The following is a 21,493-nucleotide window of genomic DNA, read 5'->3' on the forward strand; positions in this document are numbered from 1 at the left end:
AGGAGAAGTTTGTTTGTGTTACCTGCCAAAATTAATCATTTAATTCTAAACTCTTTCAGATAATGATTAAACTGAGAACAATAATAAGAAAATATATACCAGATGAGATAGTTTTTAAGCAGTGGCAGAAGCTTAGAACTGATCACAAATAATTTCTCATAACGCTTTTCTTTCTCATTTGTCCTATTCCCCCATGTAATAGTTTTAAATGGCACTCTTATGAAATAAATAACTAAACACCAACCATATTTTTTTCATATCCTGAACAATATTTTGGCTGTTTTTCAGAAGAATCGGAATTCTGAAAATTAAATAAAGGTTTCTAAAATACCAACTTCAGAAAGTTTTATTTAATTTGTGGAATAATTTTGTTCTCTCTTTTTTTTTTCAATAGGGTCTTTATTAATTTAGTCTAGTTACTTAGTGCTTATATTAAATAATCTAATAGAAGTAAGGGTTATAACATAACGTTTCCCAAATGTGAAGCAGCGTCTATTACATGAGACAAAATCTTTATGCTGCAAAATGTAAAAACCATGTATAGAGTTACAAGGCATCAAATGGTACTGTATGTATTTTTTTAAGTAGAACATTTTTGTAGCATAAGGGGGTAGTCAGCTCAAGAAAAGATTGGCAGACAGCTGTGTATCACTATAGTTTATTCAGAAAGTGCTCTAAAATTCACATTTCAGTTTTTCAAGGCCAATAATATTCCTTATGATCAATTCTCCTGATACAGATATGATTTAAGATTAAAGTTAATGTCCTAAAGAGTAGAAACCTACCTTATTTGTGTTTGTCACTAATACCCAAATTGCTGCAGGTAGAGCTTTCTCTGTGTGTGTGTGTGTGTGTGTGTGTGTGTGTGTGTGTGTGTGCGTATTTTTAGATAAATTCATTTAACCAGTACAGCCTCAGTATTTATTCTGAATTGTCAAATCTTCTGTTTTGGTCCGGTGTTTTCTTTTGTATTGTTATAAATACAGGATTAAATGTATTGTAGGTTCCCAGACAAGTATGTTTTGAGGTTTCATTAATTTGTGTAAGTTATAATGGTACTTGAATAATGTAAAATGCTGGAAGAATGCTATTTCATTTACCATTTACTTTTCCCTCAATACAAGACATTTGAAATATAGATAGTCTTTAAAATAAAAACTGAGTATGTAGGAGTTTCAGTAAATTGTACTGGGGTACTGCTAAGCTGTGGATTAAAAAAGGAAAATATGTACACTTCAAAAACCATTTTTGTTTTGCCTTTTTTCTCTTTTCTCATTGAAAAGTCATTCCTACCACAGGTTTCGCAATAATAACTACAATTTATGTCCTTATGCTGCTACAGTTTGACGATATACCACAGTCAGGCCACAGGTTAGAAACACAGGCTGAGTTATTATATACTGCTGGGTAGTGATTTCCTGTGAACTGATTTATGGATAAATAATTCTATGTTCTTATTATATAGGACAGTTTTTAATTTCTTTAACAAAGCATAGCTGAACAACAGAAAATTACACGCTATAGCATAGGGACACGACCACTCTGAGGAGGATAAACAGATGCGATCAATGTCATGAGTTCTCCTATTTTTAAAAGGGGCCTCACAGCAGTTGCTGTACTGTGGAAATAATACCGCTAACCAGAAGCCCCAAGGCTTAGTTACTCTGAGACTGGGATTTTTTTTATTGATACTCTTTTGCTGAGATCTTTTCAGGGAGTTAATGAAATGTATAAACCCAAGCCTTTAGATATTAAAGCTAATGTCTCGTTTTTTTCCCAGGCTGAGTTTTCATTTTGCTTTGAAAATTAATGTTAAAATGCACCTGGAATAAAAGAAAATTATTCATTGAGCTGTTCTACAGGAATACTGCTGATATCTTGCTGGTTTCCTATATCTGTCTCACAGATAATTTGTGGGCTTTATCCTACAATATACCCAACATATACCTATTTTATCAGCATCTACCTGTATGCTACCACAAACCGTGAGAGCTGTTGTTCTCTTGTACTTTATAGGTGATCTGTTGCAGGCCTTCATGAAATAAATATTTCTTGTATTTGAGGTACAGGGGATAAAACTATCATTTTGGTTTATTTTAAGAATGGTTTCACTTAGCTATGTGTTTAGCAATAATAAGCTTCTCTACTCAGTTGTGAGCTCCATAATTACAGGGATAGTGTGTACTGGGTTATCTTTGCATCTTAGTGACTTATGCTGGAGACACAAAAGAAAAATTTGTTAAATGAATGATGATTAATGCTTAATACAAACCCTTGTGATGTTTTATTGCTTATATTGTATTATCGGCACATTTTATTTATCACTCAGAAGTGATCGACTTTCTAAAAACTTGAATCAAATATTGATGAACTGTAACGTGTATTATCACCACTCTTGTTTTCACATAGTTAGAGGTATGAATGATATGAATGATGCATATGAATTATGCATCTACTGAGAAGAGTATTTGGTTTCTTTGAGATAGGCTATAAACTGATAAAAATAACAAATACATATGAACACAAACAGCTATTCATATTTCTCTTTGTGATACGTCCAGTCTGGCAGAATACTGCATTGAAAGAGTGAAAAACTGGTTTCCATTATTGCATCTTTTTAATTTTAGACAAAACTTGCCTCCATTCCCAACCTAATTTTATGTCACTAATGGGAAATTTACCTACAATTGCCTTTTTTTATTTGGTCTAAAAGCATTACATGAAGAGTGGATTGGTCCTCTGTATTTTAGTGAACAGATTTGTCTAGATATAAACAATTTTATTTATATTATGCTCAATTCAGTCATGTTAACATTTGTATGAATTTCAACCCCAAAATAAAGGCCCATAATTTGGGACTCAAAGACCTTGAAATTACATCTTTAATAATCCTCAGCACCAGGCATTTTGTAAATGTTCACAGATGATAAATTCTTTGGAAATAGGAAAGATGATGTGGAAAACAATGTTTATGTCTGAAATGGCACTGTTGAGGGAGAAGATTTTTTTCCAGAGAAGCTGTCTCTTCAGGCCCTGTCACCTGTTCGCTCATTGGTCTCATATGTTCCTTTGTTTAACATTAAATGTCAAGACCCTGCCCCATGTGTGACTGTGTGATTGGGCACTGGCACACGGGCAGAGCTGAGTAGAAAGGATATTGGTCCAGTAGTTAGAAAACTTGTCAGCTGAAGCCCTGGGGCCTGGTTCTGGCTGTCACCTACAGATGTCCTTGAAAACTCACTCTTCTCTGATCTTCACCTCACTTTCAGGTGTAATACTGAACCCCTGCTCTCCTTGTGAAGATGAACTAATAGCTTGGAAAAAAACGCTTTGTAAACTGTAAAGTAACATAAAGGGATATTGTGATAAATTAAGCTCCTTCTAAGATACACAAACTAACCAAGAGTATTTACTGTGCAGCTGTATAGAGAAAGGAATTACTTCAGGCTGGGTTGATCAGAGTTGGAATTATTCTTGGTGCAGAATTTGAAGAATGTGTACGATTTTTAGAAGTGAATGCATGGGATCAGTACTCCAGACAGAGTGAGAGTGTGATATATATTCAGAGAAGAATTGGGAATTGCCATTTATTGAGCATGTACTGTGTGCCTGGCTGGGCTTGAGTGTGTGTGTGTGTGTGTGTGTGTATGTGATCATCATTAGTTTTCCTCATATTTTGGATTGGGGCTATAAAACCTACTCACGGAGTGTAAGCATTAGAAATAATTCTGTATACTTATAGTTATGCTGTTTTTATTGAGATTTCTCCAGCACTGCGAGTCAGATATTCCCAGTGGGAACATAACCTCTCTTCCTTCTTTGTTCGCCTTCACTGTACTGAAGCATTTCTTGGGGTCCGTATCCCTCCTTAGAGGGAGCCAGGAAGAGGCTGTTATAGTTGTTAGATATACCTATCTGGATTATTTCAGCTCTTTTTTTTCTCCCCTCAGAATGCTTCCCTTTTTTAATCCACCTGAATTCCAGTACAGGTTAATCATCCTAAAGCTTTGATGGTGTTACATCTACACCCAATAACTTTCAAAGATCTATTTTCCCCTAACTTTTACTGAGCACTTATTGTGTGCCATCCCACTGCTACATTCTGATTCTCATTTTAAGCCTCGTGGCAACCCTAAAGAGTAGGCACTGTTATTATTCCCATCTTACAGGTAATGGAAACCAAGCCTTAGAGAGACCAACTAAATAACTTGCCCCAAATTTTGCAGCTGACAAGCAGGGGAGGCTGGGCATGGACTCACCTCTGACTCCAGGCCTTGCTCCTGACCTCTGACCCATATGGTGCATTACTGAGTTGGGCATCTGAGGCCTTCCAGACTTGGAACCAAGATCTTTTCCAGTCTTTGCTTCTGAAGTGCCTCACACTTGAACCAGTATGACTTACAGGCTACTAAGAAGAGCGAGTGATTGATGTACAGTCTTCCTTTGTGATTTAAAATAATGAGGGCCTTTTATAGGCACTTGACTAAATTAAAGATTAAATGATATTGAAGTCATCCTTGAGTAAATATTTTTGAAATAAATTGACTGTATCTTTCTTTTAGGGAGCATTAAAAGATGTCTAAATAATTACTGTAAATGATTAATTGTTGGGATTAATGATATCCAGGCTCTGCACTAAGGGCTCTACATTCAATCTGCACAATATTCCTATGAGGTCAGTACTTTTATTGTTCCATTTTACACATGAGAGGACTGAGGCATAGAGAAATTCAGTAACTTGCTACAGTTACATGGTTAGTAGGTGGAGGAGGCAGGATATGAACAGAGGCAATTTGACTTGGAAGCCGGAATTCTTTGTCACTATGGTCTACTGCTTCCCATTTTGATTTCCTCAATTAACACTTGACACCAGCCCAAGAAATATTTTTGTCTATTTTATATCAGGGAAGGAGGACTGTATTTCCAAAGAGGGTTATTAATACTTTAGACAGAGACCTTATTTGGAGGAAGGGCTTATTAAAAAGAGTTACTCCAAGTCCCTGCCAGGCTGGAGGAGAGCAGCCTCTGGACATCACTGTCCTACCAGATCTGGTTCCTGCAGACTCTGGTAGGTAGTTGAGCAAAGAGCATGACTTCTAGGTGCAGATTAGTCAATATGGTGCGAAAAAGAAAAAGCACACGCACTTCCCATTGCCTGAAAATAGCACGTGTCAGCAGCTCTCTTCCAAGATGTAGAAACCACCCTGTAGCAGCTGCTCTCTGTGGAGGCATTAAGTGTTGTGAAGACACCTGTATGTGTCTAATTCCAGCCCAAACAAGTCTCCTTCCAGCTCATCAAGGTGGGGAGAGAATTTATCTAAATGGAGATTACTATTTTCAATAGAGTGACTTGTCTGTCATTTCCTGTAGAGATTCTTCCCCCTCCACCTTTTTTTAAATTGAGGTATAATTTACATACAATAAAATATATGCATATTAAGTGTTCGGTTACATGGATTTTGACAATTTTCATACCCGTGCAACCACCAGCCAAAACTAGAAAATCCCCTTTATGTCCCTTTCCAGTCATGCCCCTGCTGTCTGGAGGTAGCCGCATTCTGACTTCTCATAGATGAGTCTTGCCTGTTCTTGTATTTTATATAAGTGAAATCATTCAGAGATATTCTGTTGTCTCTGGCTGCATTGTGGTATAAACTTACAGCGAAACACTCCTCAACAGTAAAAAGGAATGAACAATGACACACACAACAGCATGGATGAATTGCCTCTAGAGGTATGCGTTAAAGTTAACAGGATTCATTTGCTTCATGCTACCTTCATGTTCTTAGCAACCAAAATGACCCACAAAATTGGCTTCTTCTACTTGCCTATGATAGTGTGCAATTGCTGACTTCATTTTTTTCTCCATCTAATCTCTTAAAATAGAATATCATCTTTAGAAGATGGTCAGTTTATACTCAACTTATGGGCTATCACGATAATGATGTTTTAAGGGGATTAAAATTGTGGAGTGATTTTTTAAAAGAAGGAACTATGTTAGACATGTTACATGGTATCTTTTTAGTACTTTCACATGTCAGAAGGAGTAAAGGAAGCAATGAAGCAGACCCAGCCTCTCCTGGATGGCTGTCCAGTGGGCCCTGGATGTTCATTTTCATGACTACTACATTTTCATGACTACATGACTACTGTGTGCTGTGCACTTTTCATTGTCATGAGAGAGAATGTTAGGAAAACTATCCCCACAAGAAAACAGCTTTTCTTGGCAAGTGAAATATGACTTAAGGAGCCAGAACTGGAGACATACGGTACTATGAATGAGAGCTGTGTTACTTTACTGGATCTGAGTCCAGGCACTATTTATACTGCAGCATATTCAGCACCAGATTGTTAAATCTTAATACTGAAACAGTGCATCATTTTAATATTTTTGTTCTGTTTATTCCCTGTTTTCAAGCATTATGTCAAGCATTGCGCATTCATTGATTTCATCTTGGACAGGACGTGTGCCCTGACCAGAAAGTTCATTTCCTATTATTGAAATTTCGGCCCATAGCTATAAAGCAGCATTTTGTGAAGCTTTTAAAAGTTCACTTGTGTATACAGGTGTTCTGTCTCTTTGGTGATAAAATATATTTTTTGAAAGAACAGTGTAGTTGGACTCACCTGCACTGTCAAAAATAAAAATGCTGTTTCTCTTCTATCACTAAAACATAGCTGTTTTGGATATGGGACAATTTTTGATATCCTGGGGACCATTGGATTTTTCACAGCATACAAATAAAATGTCTGTTACTGTGTTGTTTGTGAAATGCGCTTCTCTTTATTTTTCTTCATCTATGTTATATGCGCCCTGTGCACCAGATAAGATGGGTCCATCTTGTGAATAACTTAGAATTTTCACCACGTGTTGCTGAAGCTGTCCCATGAGTCTGCCCAAGTTTGACCAGGATTTTTATTCTCTCTCCATTGTCACGAGTGTTTACCATATGTAGCAGGAAACCCGCAGGGAAAGGGTACCACTGTCACTGTAAAAAGAACTGAGGAATTAAAAAAGAAAAAAAAAGGAAGTTGAAAGCATCTCTGCTATTTCTGATCTGTGGTCAATCATTGTGCTATGGAAAACAAGCCCTGTGCCTCGTGAAATGTGAATCTGGAAGTGAACTCTCACTGCTTCTTCAGCTCCAGATGCTATTCGCACTGGGGTTCACACCACAACCAGGATGTGACTGTGTGTGTGCTGAGCCCACACACAGGAATTTTCTTGTACAATTCAAAACCGAATCTTATATTTACTTAAGCCTTGCTTTTTTTTTTTTTTGTCTATGAAATCAGCAGTTCAGTATATTTAGCATCAGTCTTAAGTTAGACTGTGAAACAAGACTTTGGGGGAAGGAAGTAACCGTATGGTTTTCTAAGTAATTTAAGAAAGAGGAAAACATAAAAAAACTGATTGTCCATGATTAAACCTCATCCTTTCATTCTCATCTTCCTGTATAGTTAACTCAATTGTCAGCCAGAAAGAAAGAGTCTATTGCACTGGGTTGTAAAATATCTCTGAGTGGGCCTTGAATGTTGACTATTGGATGACCTTCCTAACATTGAACAAACAATGGGAGGGTTTAATAAATAGCAGATATGTGTTTATTATGTTTTTCTTCCCTGTGCAGGAATAATCAAGCTTGGGAGGTGGAACCCTCTCCCCCTCAGTTATGTGACAGATGCACCCGATGCGACAGTGGCCGACATGCTGCAAGATGTCTATCACGTTGTGACGTTGAAAATCCAATTACAAAGGTGGGTGTCTCTGAACATCTGCCCTTCCTAACTCTCAGAGCTGCTCCGTTGATCATAGAGTCGCTACAGAGATCAGCTCATCCTGTCTTTGTTAATTTCTAGACATTGGATGAAATGAAAAAAAAAAAAGAAGGGGGGGCCGTCACCAGGCATCTTTATAGTCCACATTCCAACTGTTTTATGTTTTGTTTTCAGAAGCAGTGAAGTGGTAACCTAGGGGAAGCTTGATAAATCATTAAAAATCTGCAGCCTTTAAACGGGAACTTTCCACAGCCCCTAATTTAATGAGCCCTCTGGTTAAATGCTTAGCACATAATATTTGAAGAATAAACACCTCTGCTGTTTCAGGCTTGTGTTTGAGGGGTGAGTTTGGTGCCCTTGTAGCCTGCTTACCGAGAAGCTGCTGGTACTGGACGCCTCTTGCTTTCCTCTCTGGTGGCGTGCAGAAGTTCTGGGGATGATTTCTTTTTTTCAGATACAGCATGCAGAACAAATTATGCCTCTAAAGAATCTAGAGTTTCTCTGCAGAGTCTTGTATTGTGAAGTGCCAGTAGCTCATGTGATTTAATGAATATTGTCCTTTACTGTAAAGGTTTTGAATCTACCCCTTTTGGAGAATTTACACTTTAATAGGGACCCAACCATTCCTGTCCTTGTCTAGGAATGCTTTAATGTCTTTTCTTTAGTTTTTTGTTAGCGAAGTGACATCTCTGGATTGTTCTATGAGGGTGAAGGGTAGACCTTCAAATTTGATGCAGTGTTTGTTTACATTTAACCTTAGGAATGTCCAATAATTAAGTTTAAATTGTGGAAGTTTATAATCACACTGTCATGCCATTTCTATCAGTAGATTGGAGAAATCCTATTTTAAAAAATTGGCATTTCTTCATATCCGAAGTGACTGGTTTTCTCAGGCTAGTGTGAGAACCAACTGAAAGAGACCGTGATGGGCTCTGTCCAGGTCCTAGAGAAGCAGTTTTGCTCCCTTTCCCTCATTTTGGGCCCACATTCAACCCTGTCCTTTGGTGGTTCTCCTAATGCTTCACAGGACCCAGGGGTGACTGCTGTATTCTGCATTTAAGGGTTTGCATGTCATTCATTCTTGCTCTGTTTTCCAGTTGTTCGAAGTTGGAAGACTTGCCTGCGGAGCAGTGGAACCACGCCACGGTCCGCAATGCCTTAAAGGAACTGCTCAAAGAGATGAACCAGAGCACATTAGCCAAAGAATGCCCTCTCTCCCAGGTCAGTGTCTTCAGGAGAAATGAAGAAGCCAAGGGTGGGCTGTCTGGCAGGAGGGGCACACCTGCTCAGACAGCTGTCTTTTATTTTATATTCACACTACATCTTAGGTGGAAAAAAATATGGAGGTTGTGGTGCTTTTTTTTGTAGAGGAGAACTTATCACTTATTGAGAGCTCATATAGTGGGAGTCACATTAAAACATTTTACACTCACAGTCTTTAACCTCTCATGTATGTCGTAGGTATCAGTGTCTCCATTTTATAGATCAAGAAAACAAGGCTCAGAGAAGCACTTTACCTGCCTAAGCTTACTCAGCTGGTTAAGTGGCAGGTTGCAACCCCAGCTGAGACCTCCCTTGCCAAAGCTCAGGTTTCAAATCACTGTGTTACTTGGTCAATGAAATGGGCCAGCCATGTCAAACCCATCTTAATTTGTTTTTATTTGTTTATTGAGCCTTTTCTAGGTCTAGCAGAGAGAGATGATCTTTGCATCATACACGCTTGTAGAGATTTGGGAGTGAGTTCACTACATGAAAATGCACCACGAGAAAAAGTGATACTCTGTTTTTACTGAACTGATCATAAACTAAAACAAGCCACAAAAATAAGAGATTGAGAGGATCAAAGGGAGGAACAGCAGAAGAAAGGGCTTGCGGTTCCATTTGTGTTCATGGGTGAAGGCCCCACTTTTGCTAATAAGATAATATTTTGGTGGCTATGGGGAGTGGCTTAGAACTGCTGTGAAATGAACTCAGGTTAACATTATTTAAAGCCATGAATGGAAATCCATTTTCTGGTGTGAGTTGCTACACTTGATTTAAGACAGTAGACTACATGTCTGTCAAATTCAAGGGAAGATGACAAGAACCATAGAAACTTGATGTGTCCTGAGCTATGTTCCAGGATAATAGTCTTTGGGGGAAGCAAGAAGCCTAGTGGTTAAGAGCTTGCATTGTGGAATCAGTCAGATCTGGATTCGTGTCCTGGCTTACAAGCTTTTGTGACCTCATCTTTATAAGCCTGTGTCGTTGTGTGTAAAACCAGGAGAGTAATAGTTCTAAGTCATATAATGAGGAGTAATGAGATAAATCCCATAAATTCTTGGCCTGGTACGTCGCATACAGTGATACTCCATAAATAGTACCAGTTGTTATTCCTGAGACGTGATATTATCGGTGTGAACTGAATAATTTTTATATACGTCTTGGAGAGTGTTTTGGAATTGAGATCCTCTGAGACAAAGCCTGCTATTAATATTTTTGCTTCCAGAAAATCAGGCCGGCATGTACCTGAGTGGTAGATTGAAGGGGACACCATCAGTTACATCCCTACTTTTGTGCTTACAGCTTTCACATAGGCCATTTCAATACCTACCTGTAGGTATGTCCATAGGTCCTAAAGCTTGTTGCTAGAATTTTGATTTATTCCAATGTGATTGCTTATGAAGTTCTAAAAATAAATATTTTGAGTTATTCTGATCATATACAGGGACTGGATAAAGAACAATATAGGGAAAAAAAATTTCAATCATTTCTCCTAAATTTTACGATTAGTCACAATTAATTTTCTCTTGGATTTACTTGAAAGTCAGATTGGGCTTTGCCTAGAAGTGGACAAGCTCCTAACAATATCACCAATTCAGAATTTTATCCAGGGCTTTTGAGGCCTATGGGAATTTGGTCAGAATTGATCTATTGTGATTATTAGGTTTGGTTATAACTATAAAATGTGGCTAGAGGGACAGCCTGAGCGGAAAGAACCCACATTAGGGGCTGAGCACCCTGAGCTCTCATCTCAGTAATTTTTTTGTTTGTTTTTTTTGGCCATACCGCGTGGATTGTGGGATTGAACCCGGGCCCTGGCAATGAAAGCGCTGAGTCCTAACCACTGTACCACCAGGGAATTCCCAAATCTCAGTTCTTTTATGTTGAATGTGTGATCCTGGACAAGCCCATCCACTCTCAGAGCCTCATTAAACTCGTCTGTAAACTGGGCATGATTGTATCCACATATGTCACATAATTTGCAGGGTTGTCTTGAGATTCAAATGAGAACATCTTTATCCCTGCTGTAAAAATCCTCTTTTCTCCCCCATTTTCTGTTCTCATTGCTTGCCCACCTAGTTGCCCAACCTAAAAAGTTTCTTTGCTGTCACTCTCATATTAGATATACTGGATTCTACCACCGCTGTATCTAAAATCTTCCTCCTTTGTGCCATTGCCTTGTTTAGACTTTTGTCACCTCTCATGTGAAATATTTTCAGTCATCCCGCATCATAATCTTTCTCCTGCCACCTGCTTCTCCAAAGCTAACATTGTGCCATTTCCTCGTCTACAAGCCTCCAGAGACTCCCCCTGCTCAGCCTGTAGGAAGAACAGACTGCATAGCATAGCCCGTGTATACCGTCAAGATGCCACTAACCTGATTTCCCACCCGTCGCCTTCCTCCCTCTACCTACATCCACTCTGTGCTCCAAACCATGCAACTAATTGTTCTGAAACATTAAACATTGCTCAAACTTCACCAAAATATTCCCAAGGGTGGGAGCAACCTAATTAGTACCATTAGCACTTCAAGTCTGACAAAGCAACTTCTTATGTTACTTTTACAATTCATGAAAAGTAATACAGAGTTTACTCCATATACCTGTGTTTCTGTTCTTTTTAAAAATGCCATAAAAATCGCTTTCCCTGTTAAATTATTAACCTCCCCTGGGCACATGAGAGTCGTCCTCAAGGGAGATGTACCATGTTAATCTGTGGCTTTGCTGGCCCCTGCACACAATGATGGTGACCTCAGAGTCCTGCAGTGTGACACTACCTTGCTTTTGCTGTGCGATTTCTCTCGGCTAGCAGGCACCACTCTCTTCTGCTTGAGGAAACCTTTCAAATTCCAGCTGGAAAGTCACTGCTGGTGAAGAACCCTGACCTTCTGATTAAAGTAGTTGCTTCTTCTGCTTTTAGTAGCCTTTTGGACACACCCCTGTCACAGCACTTATCACAGCCTGTTGTCAGTGTTATCTGCCAGTGCCCAGATAGCAGAAGCCATCTCTTATCTCCGTGTTCTCAGCATTCAGCACAATGTATATCTTCCATGTTGTTGTTACTCTAATGCAGGAGTTCTAAACTTTGGCCCAGTTGAGCTTTGGGGCTGGATATTCTTAGTGGTGGGAGAATGTCCTGTGGTCCTGTGTATTGTGGGATGTTTAGCAGCATCCCTGATCTCTATCCACTAGACGCCAGTAGCATCCCCCCTACCCAAACCTGTGACAACCAAAATGTCTCCAGACACTGCCAAGTGTCCTTTGACGGGAGGAAAATCACTCTTGGTTGAGAGCCACTGCTCTCTAATGTATTAATTCAATAAATTCAATATTAAAATGTTTTAGGAAGTTTTATAAAATGTAAAGTTTTATTATTTACAGTGTTCTTGGCAGCTCTAAAATGTTTTGAATGAGAAACAGTGAATACAGTACTTTGGTGGTTGATGCCCAGTACATTTTCAATCAAACAGGGGCTCAGTTCTGTTGCTTAGATATGGAGGAGATTTGATTTAGGCTTCCGGTATGCTGTGTATTATGGAAAATCTCACTGGGGGAGTCCTTCTTAGCCAGCATGGGCATGTAATGTGGGCACCTGAATTAATCCTATGGCTGTTACCCTGAAACGTTCTGGATTATTCACTTAAATTGCATAGCTGGATTGCATTTTGGTGTGGAGATAAGCTCACTCATTTTGTTGGTGGTTGTCATAGAATAGGTGCATACATTTTTGTTCAATCTGTGCAGTGTGAAAAAGAATGAATTTTTGTTCTGAGGCAGTGAAACAGTAATTAAAAAATGTATTTTACCAGCTTTAGTGGGGTCCCAGTTAAGAGTCAGGTACTTTACAATGGACTGGGGGTACAGTGGTGAGGATGAGAGAGAGATGAAGCTTTCAGTGTAGGAAGAAGAGAGTGGGGCACCAAATACTACTTACTTTAAAGCAGAATGGTAGATTATTGGGCTATCTAAAATATTCTCAGTTCATGAGTAAAAGATGCCTGCTTTTAACATAATTCTCCCTTACTACCCCCAAGCCAAACCATATTAGGTATTTCCTCACTGAAGTTGGGCAATTGCATAAAAGAATGATTTAGTGGCTAGTATATATTTTCTTGAACATCCCAGTGGTCTACATTTCAAAAGAGCAGCCTTAAAGGCAGAAGGAAAGAGTGGAAAAGTCCATAAGAGGGCAACAATTGTAGGCTGAGGCATATATATTTGAAGGGAGGGAAGTCATGATTTAGCTGTATTCTCTCTGGCCAGGTGCTTGGAAAGTATAGGTTGTGTTTGTGTGTCTGTGTATTTATTTTTGATTTCACCTTTCAAAATGTGTTTAAGTGCTGACAGCCTCTTCCTTTTCCTCTGATGTCCCCCTGAGTCACCACTTCCAGCCTCTTCCATCAGCCCGTAGTCTGTCCCAAGCATCCTAATTTCCTATACTTTAGACCCAGGTCTCCCTTATTAAAATGGTCTCTAACTGTTCCAATTTGAAAACATTATGGACACACCTTTCTGTGGCTCACTAATTTTTTTACTGAAGGAAGAGTTAAAAGACAAAACCCCAGGTCCTCAGGGTTTCAATCCATTAAACTAAGAAGAGCTAACAGTGCCTGCCTTGATCACCTCATAGGTTATTAGGATGATCCAATGGAATGACAATTTGCAAATGTAGGCGCACCTTCCAGTGTCCCCCTGCCTCCCCTCCTAACTTTATCTCTGCGACACTAGACATGCTTTAAAAATTTTTTTGTGTGGTAAAAATACATAACATGAAATTTATCATTTTAACAAGTTTTAAGTTTACAGTTTTTAAGTTTACAATTCAGTGGTATTAATTACATTTACATGTTGTACGACCATCACCCCCCCGCCCCCCCGATCTATTTCCAAAATTTTTCATCGCCCCAGACAAAAGGTCTGTAACCATTAAGCAATAATTACCCATTCTTCTCTCCCCCAACAGCCCCTGGTAACCTCTATTCTGTTTTGTGTCTCTATGAATTTGCTTATTCTAGAGGTCTCATAAAAGCAGAATCATAGAATATTTGTCCTTTTGTGCTGGCTCATTTCACTTAGCATACAGATACGTTTTTAAAACAGCTCTGTCCCATGCCCCTAGTTGAGGTTTTATTGCCAAATATTTGAGGAGCAAGATGACTGATGGGAGTTTTTGAACTGTGAAAAGGTTACTAGATTTCCAGTATGATGGTGATGTAGTGTTTATATAGTCTTTTAAAGACATAGATTGTAAGATAATGATTTCTGTCATCCTAGGCAAGTCTTGCCCATTTGGGGATCATTAAAGGAACAACTTAAATGTACAATATGCCAAAATAATGAGGCAGTGAAATCAAGCAGCCACTTGGGTCAATAGAAAAGAACAAATTGATCATGCGCTCATTTACAGACAAGTGGCTGATCAACTGCCTGGACCAGTATTGTCTTAACCAGTTGCCAACTGTTCATTTCATTTAATCTTAAATTCACGGGTGTCGTGGGGATGCATCCTGTCCCGTGTGAACGAGGTGCCAGCTGTCCATTTCAGTTATTTTCATGCAAGGTTGTTTTAGATCATGGCCCAATCTCATGAACTTTTGTCAAAGAGGGCTCACAGGTGACAACTTCTAACTAATTTCCAGTGGGTGATTGAGATGACCATCTGAAATGATTGCATGGAGAGGAGAGAGCTGGCGTCCGCTGGCTCCACCTCTTCTGTGCTAGGCCTTCTATGCAGACCAACTCTGAATCCTTACAGCCTCTGAGGCAGGTATCAGTATTCCCCTTTCACAGACGAGGGTGCCCCTGTCAGACAAGCAAACCATTCGTCAGTCCCCTAGGGGAGGAGCTCTCGAATCAGCCCAGAGGAAGTGTTTCTTTCAACTAGAATGGCAAAAGCTTTCCATTCTGATAGTATAACTCAGAAATGAGGATGGAAAGGGACAGTAGAAAGTGGCCAAGTACCATTAATTTCTCATGATAAAGTAATTCCTCCAAATTATTTTTTTCCCTTTCCTATAACCTTAATTGGAGTATCATTATGATCTCATGTTTAATATGTTATTTAACGTATTACCAAGCAGAATGACAAGGCTGAAAACAAGCAAAGAATGCATATATCATTCATTGCCTGCATCATGCTCTGTCCTCTGTGTTCAGGTGGGAAGGGGGGCCGTGAGATGCCAGCTTCTCCCCCTACTTCTTGCTCAGACAGGGCATTCTCACCTATGGACCACATAACCATTCACTTTGGTTTTAAAATGTTCTTTTTTACAGTGAGTGTATTATGCATCTGAAGTTTAGCTACTCTTAGTATAATTTTGCTGTTCAAAGAAATCTCACTAAGCCAAAGGAAAAGTGGTGAGAGATATACAATTATTTTATCTTTCTTTTTTTGGGGGGAGGAAAAGGGGATGCTCAGATCTCTGTCTTTCCAAGTATATTGTACAAATCATCTTAACCTGTGTTTATTGTTTTGCTTTTTCTATTAAGTTTTAAATTGCCTTTAGGTTCCTTAGCTTTCTCTGATTCTACACTTCTTAACTCATATAAGGGGCTGAAACTTTTTGTTTTATTTTTTGTCACCTTGCTTCTTGCTTTGTCTAAAGCATTGGTTGCAGAATCCACTTGGAGCTTGTGCTAGCTGATGGAGACGGTGATGAACATTTCCCATGAAACAGTGTGGCCTGGTGGTAGCGTCTCTTTGTGGTGCTTCCTGATGCTATTTGACTTTGGGCAAGATGCTTCTTCATTCTGAGTTTCTGAGCCCTTGGTTTCAAAAATGCAACCATACTTATAATCACAGGTGACATCTCTTTTCTGGGCTAGTCAGAAACAAACAAGTGAGTTTAAAATTTATCTCAGGAAGCTAAAAGAAAATTTATTTTTCTTAGCTATAATTTCTACTTAGCTCTAATAAGTATTAGTAACAATACTATAATATTCTCTTGCAGTTGGCTTAGAGCAAATTCAAATGAGCTAATAAGCTTGGCAGTAACTAATTCTGATATATTTTGATTCCTCAAAACCTTATTTTATTAAAAAATAACTTTTATAAATATAAGTGGCAGATGTGTCAGAGTGACTGCAAATGAGGAAACTTAAGATTTTTATCCCCCATCTACATTCTTCATATTTAAAATTTCATGATTGATTACAAAGAAGCCTGAAACTTTCAAAAATTTTTCTGTAGTTAGGAAGACATGTTAAACCTTCCTATTTATTTTAATACGTAATATTTTTCATAAAATAGCTTTGTCTACAGTCACTGTCTGTGTGCTGTTTATGGCTGTGACTAAGTATGAGAGGGGCTGCCTCGATTGCCCATCGTACACATCATCCTCCTTTCTTTCTCACATCCCACCACCATGAGAAGTGAAGCATGCTTCCTAAATGCAAAGTCATTTTAATATTATTAGTCATTTAATATTAGCCTATTTAATTATAATATAAATATTAATATTTAATAAAACATAGTCCCTTTGTTTAAGTGTTAAAAATAACAGCACACATATCTTCTGGGTTATTTGAATCAGTATTACTTTATATTAACATGGATACTGAGGAGGTGGCTGTATTCTGGATTGAAAAAGTAACTCATATCATGTTCATTTATCAAAAAGATGGAGGTATTCTAAAAGGCCAATTGTATGGTTGCTCTTGAATGATTGGAAAACATAAAAGAGCAATGTAGACTACAAAATTATATACATATTTTTAAAAGCAGCGAATGGAAATTAGATATTTTTTGGCAGGGTGGTAGGTGGGAGAGATTTTAATTATTACTCATCCCATTTTGCAGCAACTGTATCTCATCAGGTCTAAGATGCTACTGATTGTAAGATGCATCCCAATTTCAGTGATATTAAAGTACAGACATCCCTTGGTATCCCAGGAGATTGGTTTCAGGACCTCCATGCGGATACCAAAATCCTCAGATTCCCAAGTCCCTTGTATAAAATGACATAGTACTTGCATATAACCTACGCACATCCTCCCATATACTTTAAGTCATCTCTAGATTAAATGCTATGTTAATAGTTGCTGGGGTGTGTGTAGAAAATTCAAGTTTTGCTTTTTGGAACTTTCTGGAATTTTTTTTCCCAAATATTTTCAATCCACAGTTGTTTGAATCCCTGGATGAGGAACCATCCAGGGATACGGATACGGAGGGATGACTGTATTTTTAAAACGTGGCTGTAGAATGGATGCAATGTGGTAAATACAGATTCTCTGTGCCCCAGGACCTCTGGAGAACCCTATTCCTTGTAGAGTCAAAGTCAGCATGTGCGGGGTCTGTGTTAGCCCCTTTCAATTTTGTTTATAATGAATTAAGTTTTGATGTTTTAAAAGTAAATTGACATAACATTAAGATGACCTTGTAGTGTGCGTCCAGAGCATTCTAGCGAGGCCTAGTGATTCAGACTCAAGCTTTGAGACTATAGCAGTCTAATTTAGGGTTAGAAAATGTTCATAATTGAAACTGTAATGGTAAGACATAACATGACCTTTCATCTTAAATATCCCCAAGATGTACCTCTTCTGTTTTTAAAGCTCTCTCAGGTTGAATTATAAAAATTTGTATCAGTAGAGCTACTTTAAGTGTCAACTAACTGTAAAGACCTGCAGGGAGTTAATATGAATAAAAGGTGCCACAAATTTGAAGAGACATTTCTGGTGACTAAAGTTTCTCATGTTATAGGAAACTGTCTTTATTTGCTACCCAGATCCTTTGCTCAGTTCATAGCTTAAACCTATTTATTTTTTGTTCTGTGGTCAGCAGAGTTAGAAACTCACTTATAAAATATGGGGAAGAGAGCAAACCTGACTGAGTCTTTGGGTAGCCAACTCCTTTTTTTTCCTATTACCTTTTAATTATTATTATTATCATTATTTTATAAGTTTCAGATGTACAGCATTTACTGTTTGACATCTGTGTATACTACAAAGTGATCACCACCACAAGTATAGTTACAATCCAACACCATACAGTTGAGCCCCTTCACCAATTTCAGCTACCCCAAAACCCTCCTCCCCTCTGGTAACCACTAATCTGGTCTCTGTATCTATTAGTTTGTTTTTATTTTATTTTTTTTTAAGATACCACATGAGTGAAATCATACAGCATTTGTGTTTCTCTGATCTATTTCACTTAGCATAATGCCTTCAAGGTCCATCCATGTTGTTGCAAATGTCAGGATTTCATTCTTTTTTTATGTCTGAGTAGTATTCCTCTGTGTATATATACCACATCTCCCAACTCCTTTTTATTTATTATTATTTTTTTATTTTTATTTTTTTAAACATCTTCATTGGAGTATAATTGCTTTACAATGGTGTGTTAGTTTCTGCTTTATAACAAAGTGAATCAGTTATACATATACATATGTCCCCATATCTCTTCCCTCTTGCGTCTCCCTCCCTCCCACCCTCCCTATCCAACCCCTCTAGGTGGTCACAAACCACCTAGCTGATCTCCCTGTGCTATGCGGCTACTTCCCACTAGCTATCTATTTTACGTTTGGTAGTGTATATATGTCCATGCCACTCTCTCACTTTGTCACAGCTTACCTTTCCCCCTCCCCATATCCTCAAGTCCATGCTCTAGTAGGTCTGTGTCCTTATTCCCGTCTTACCCCTAGGTTCTTCATGACCTTTTTTTTTTTTCTTAGATTCCATATATATGTGTTAGCATACAGTATTTGTTTTTCTCTTTCTGACTTACTTCACTCTGTATGACAGACTCTAGGTCCATCCACCTCACTACAAATAACTCAATTTCGTTTCTTTTTATGACTGAGTAATATTCCATTGTATATATGTGCCACATCTTCTTTATCCATTCTTCTGTTGATGGACACTTAGGTTGCTTACATCTCCTGGCTATTGTAAATAGAGCTGCAACGAACATTTTGGTACATGACTCTTTTTGAATTATGGTTTTCTCAGGGTATATGCCCAGTAGTGGGATGGCTGGGTCGTATGGTAGCTCTATTTGTAGTTTTTTAAGGAACCTCCATGCTGTTCTCCATAGTGGCTGTATCAATTTACATTCCCACCAACAGTGCAAGAGGGTTCCCTTTTCTCCACACCCTCTCCAACATTTATTGTTTCTAGATTTTTTGATGATGGCCATTCTGACCGGTGTGAGATGATATCTCATTGTACTTTTCATTTGCATTTCTCTAATGATTAATGATGTTGAGAATTCTTTCATGTGTTTGTTGGCAATCTGTATATCTTCTTTGGAGAAATGTCTATTTAGGTCTTCTGCCCATTTTTGGATTGGGTTGTTTGTTTTTGTGTTATTGAGCTGCATGAGCTGCTTGTAAATTTTGGAGATTAATCCTTTGTCAGTTGCTTCATTTGCAAAATTTTCTCCCATTCTAAGGGTTGTCTTTTGGTCTTGTTTATGGTTTCCTTCGCTGTGCAAAAGCTTTGAAGTTTCATTAGGTCCCATTTGTTTATTTTTGTTTTTATTTCCATTTCTCTAGGAGGTGGGTCAAAAAGGATCTTGCTGTGATTTATGTCATAGAGTGTTCTGCCTATGTTTTCCTCTAAGAGTTTGATAGTGTCTGGCCTTACATTTAGGTCCTTAACCCATTTTGAGTTTATTTTTGTGTATAGTGTTAGGGAGTGTTTTATTTTCATACTTTTACATGTAGCTGTCCAGTTTTCCCAGCACCACTTATTGAAGAGGTTGTCTTTTCTCCACTGTATATTCTTGCCTCCTTTATCAAAGATAAGGTGACCATATGTGCATGGGTTTATCTCTGGGCTTTCTGTCCTGTTCCATTGATCTATATTTCTGTTTTTGTGCCAGTACCATACTGTCTTGATTACTGTAGCTTTGTAGTATAGTCTGAAGTGAGGGAGCCTCATTCCCCCAGCTCCATTTTTCGTTCTCAAGATTGCTTTGGCTATTCGGGGTCTTTTGTGTTTCCATACAAATTGTGAAATTTCTTGTTCTAGTTCTGTGAAAAATACCAGTGGTAGTTTGATAGGGATTGCATTGAATCTGTAGATTGCTTTGGGTAGTAGAGTCATTTTCACAATGTTGATTCTTCCAATCCAAGAACATGGTATATCTCTCCATCTATTTGTATAATCTTTAATTTCTTTCATCAGTGTCTTATAATTTTCTGCATACAGGTCTTTTGTCTCCTTAGGTAGGTTTATTCCTAGAGGTTTTATTCTTTTTGTTGCAATGGTAAATGGGAGTGTTTTCTTAATTTCACTTTCAGATTTTTCATCACTAGTGTATAAGAATGCCAGAGATTTCTGTGCATTAATTTTGTATCCTGCTACTTTACCAAATTCATTGATTAGCTCTAGTGGTTTTCTGATAGCATCTTTTGGATTCTCTATGTATAGTATCATGTCATCTGCAAACAGTGACAGCTTTACTTCTTCTTTTCCCATTTGGATTCCTTTTTCTTCTCTGATTGCTGTGGCTAAAACTTCCAAAACTATGTTGAATAAGAGTGGTTACCAACTCCTTTTTAAATGAGTGTGAACCGACTCTAGTGTAAGACCATCTGGTGATGAAACCAGCAGAAGCCCAGATACTCATTTTCTTGCCACATAGATTGACACTCGCCACTAACACAAGAGTGTTAATGAAGATGCATCTGGAGCAAAGACAAAGTAGGAAGTCCAGGGAGTGGGGGAAATGTGGATTATCTGAGACCAGAGTAATATGGATTTGTGTCCTGGTCTTATGGACCAGGAAGAGTTGAGGGGCAGCTCCAGGCAGTACTTAAAACACTTTCCATTTTAATCTGCTTTCTAGATCACTTTGTGATAGAAGGTTTAGCTCTGGCTTCTGCCATGGCTATGTATCTTATGCCTTTCCAGAGGGTAACATTCATACAAACAACGTAGAAAGATGACAAGTACATTTGCAGTTATTCACATAAACCAGAGTAGCTGGTGCATCTGTTATTAGGCTGCTTTCATGTTAAATTTTTCATTATTTTGACATTTCAGTTTGGCATTTTTAAATTTCATCTTTGTCCCTTTTCATCTGTTATATTTCAGTGACTCAGATATCCCACATCAGAACTGTGTTAGACACAAGGGAGAGAAAAAAAAAGAAACACTGTCCTCAAGGATCTCACAAACTGGGACAGAGAGAAAAGCTCAGCCCAGAGAGGGAAGGAACTAGCCCAGCTAGCCAAGAGACTTCTTTACTCCTTTGTTAATAACATACAAAAGCAGAACCCTGCCTCAGGAAGATTAGGATTCCATTGATCCTTTAAGGCAGCAGGCAAGGCTCCAAGTTCTGTGATACACTCAGGTGATACTGGCTCTTTGTGTTCTAGGGCTGTGTTCAGATCCTCAGATTAAAAGAGTTCTCTTTACTATCTCCCCTTAGAGAACAGAATTGTCATTTAGAGATCAGCAACTGCAGGGAGGATAGCCATCTGCTATATAGAAGGAACCAGAGGTTTCTG

At 38.4% G+C, this 21,493-nt stretch overlaps 1 protein-coding gene across 1 annotated transcript in view; it reads left to right on the plus strand.

Annotated features, from left to right (window-relative positions):
- The window catches only part of SATB2 (SATB homeobox 2), a 189,835-nt gene that overhangs the window by 63,379 nt on the left and 104,963 nt on the right, over positions 1–21,493 (plus strand). The window contains exons 3-4 of the mRNA XM_022567336.3: positions 7,632–7,758; positions 8,877–9,000. Of these exons, the coding sequence (XP_022423044.1) occupies positions 7,632–7,758; positions 8,877–9,000 (251 nt within the window). The remainder of the gene's footprint in view (positions 1–7,631; positions 7,759–8,876; positions 9,001–21,493) is intronic.

The sequence above is a fragment of the Delphinapterus leucas genome, chromosome 8 (assembly GCF_059928025.1).
Source record: "Delphinapterus leucas isolate spDelLeu-1000000601 "Yukka" chromosome 8, BTC_Dleu_Yukka2, whole genome shotgun sequence".
Classification (NCBI taxonomy): Eukaryota; Metazoa; Chordata; class Mammalia; order Artiodactyla; family Monodontidae; genus Delphinapterus; species Delphinapterus leucas.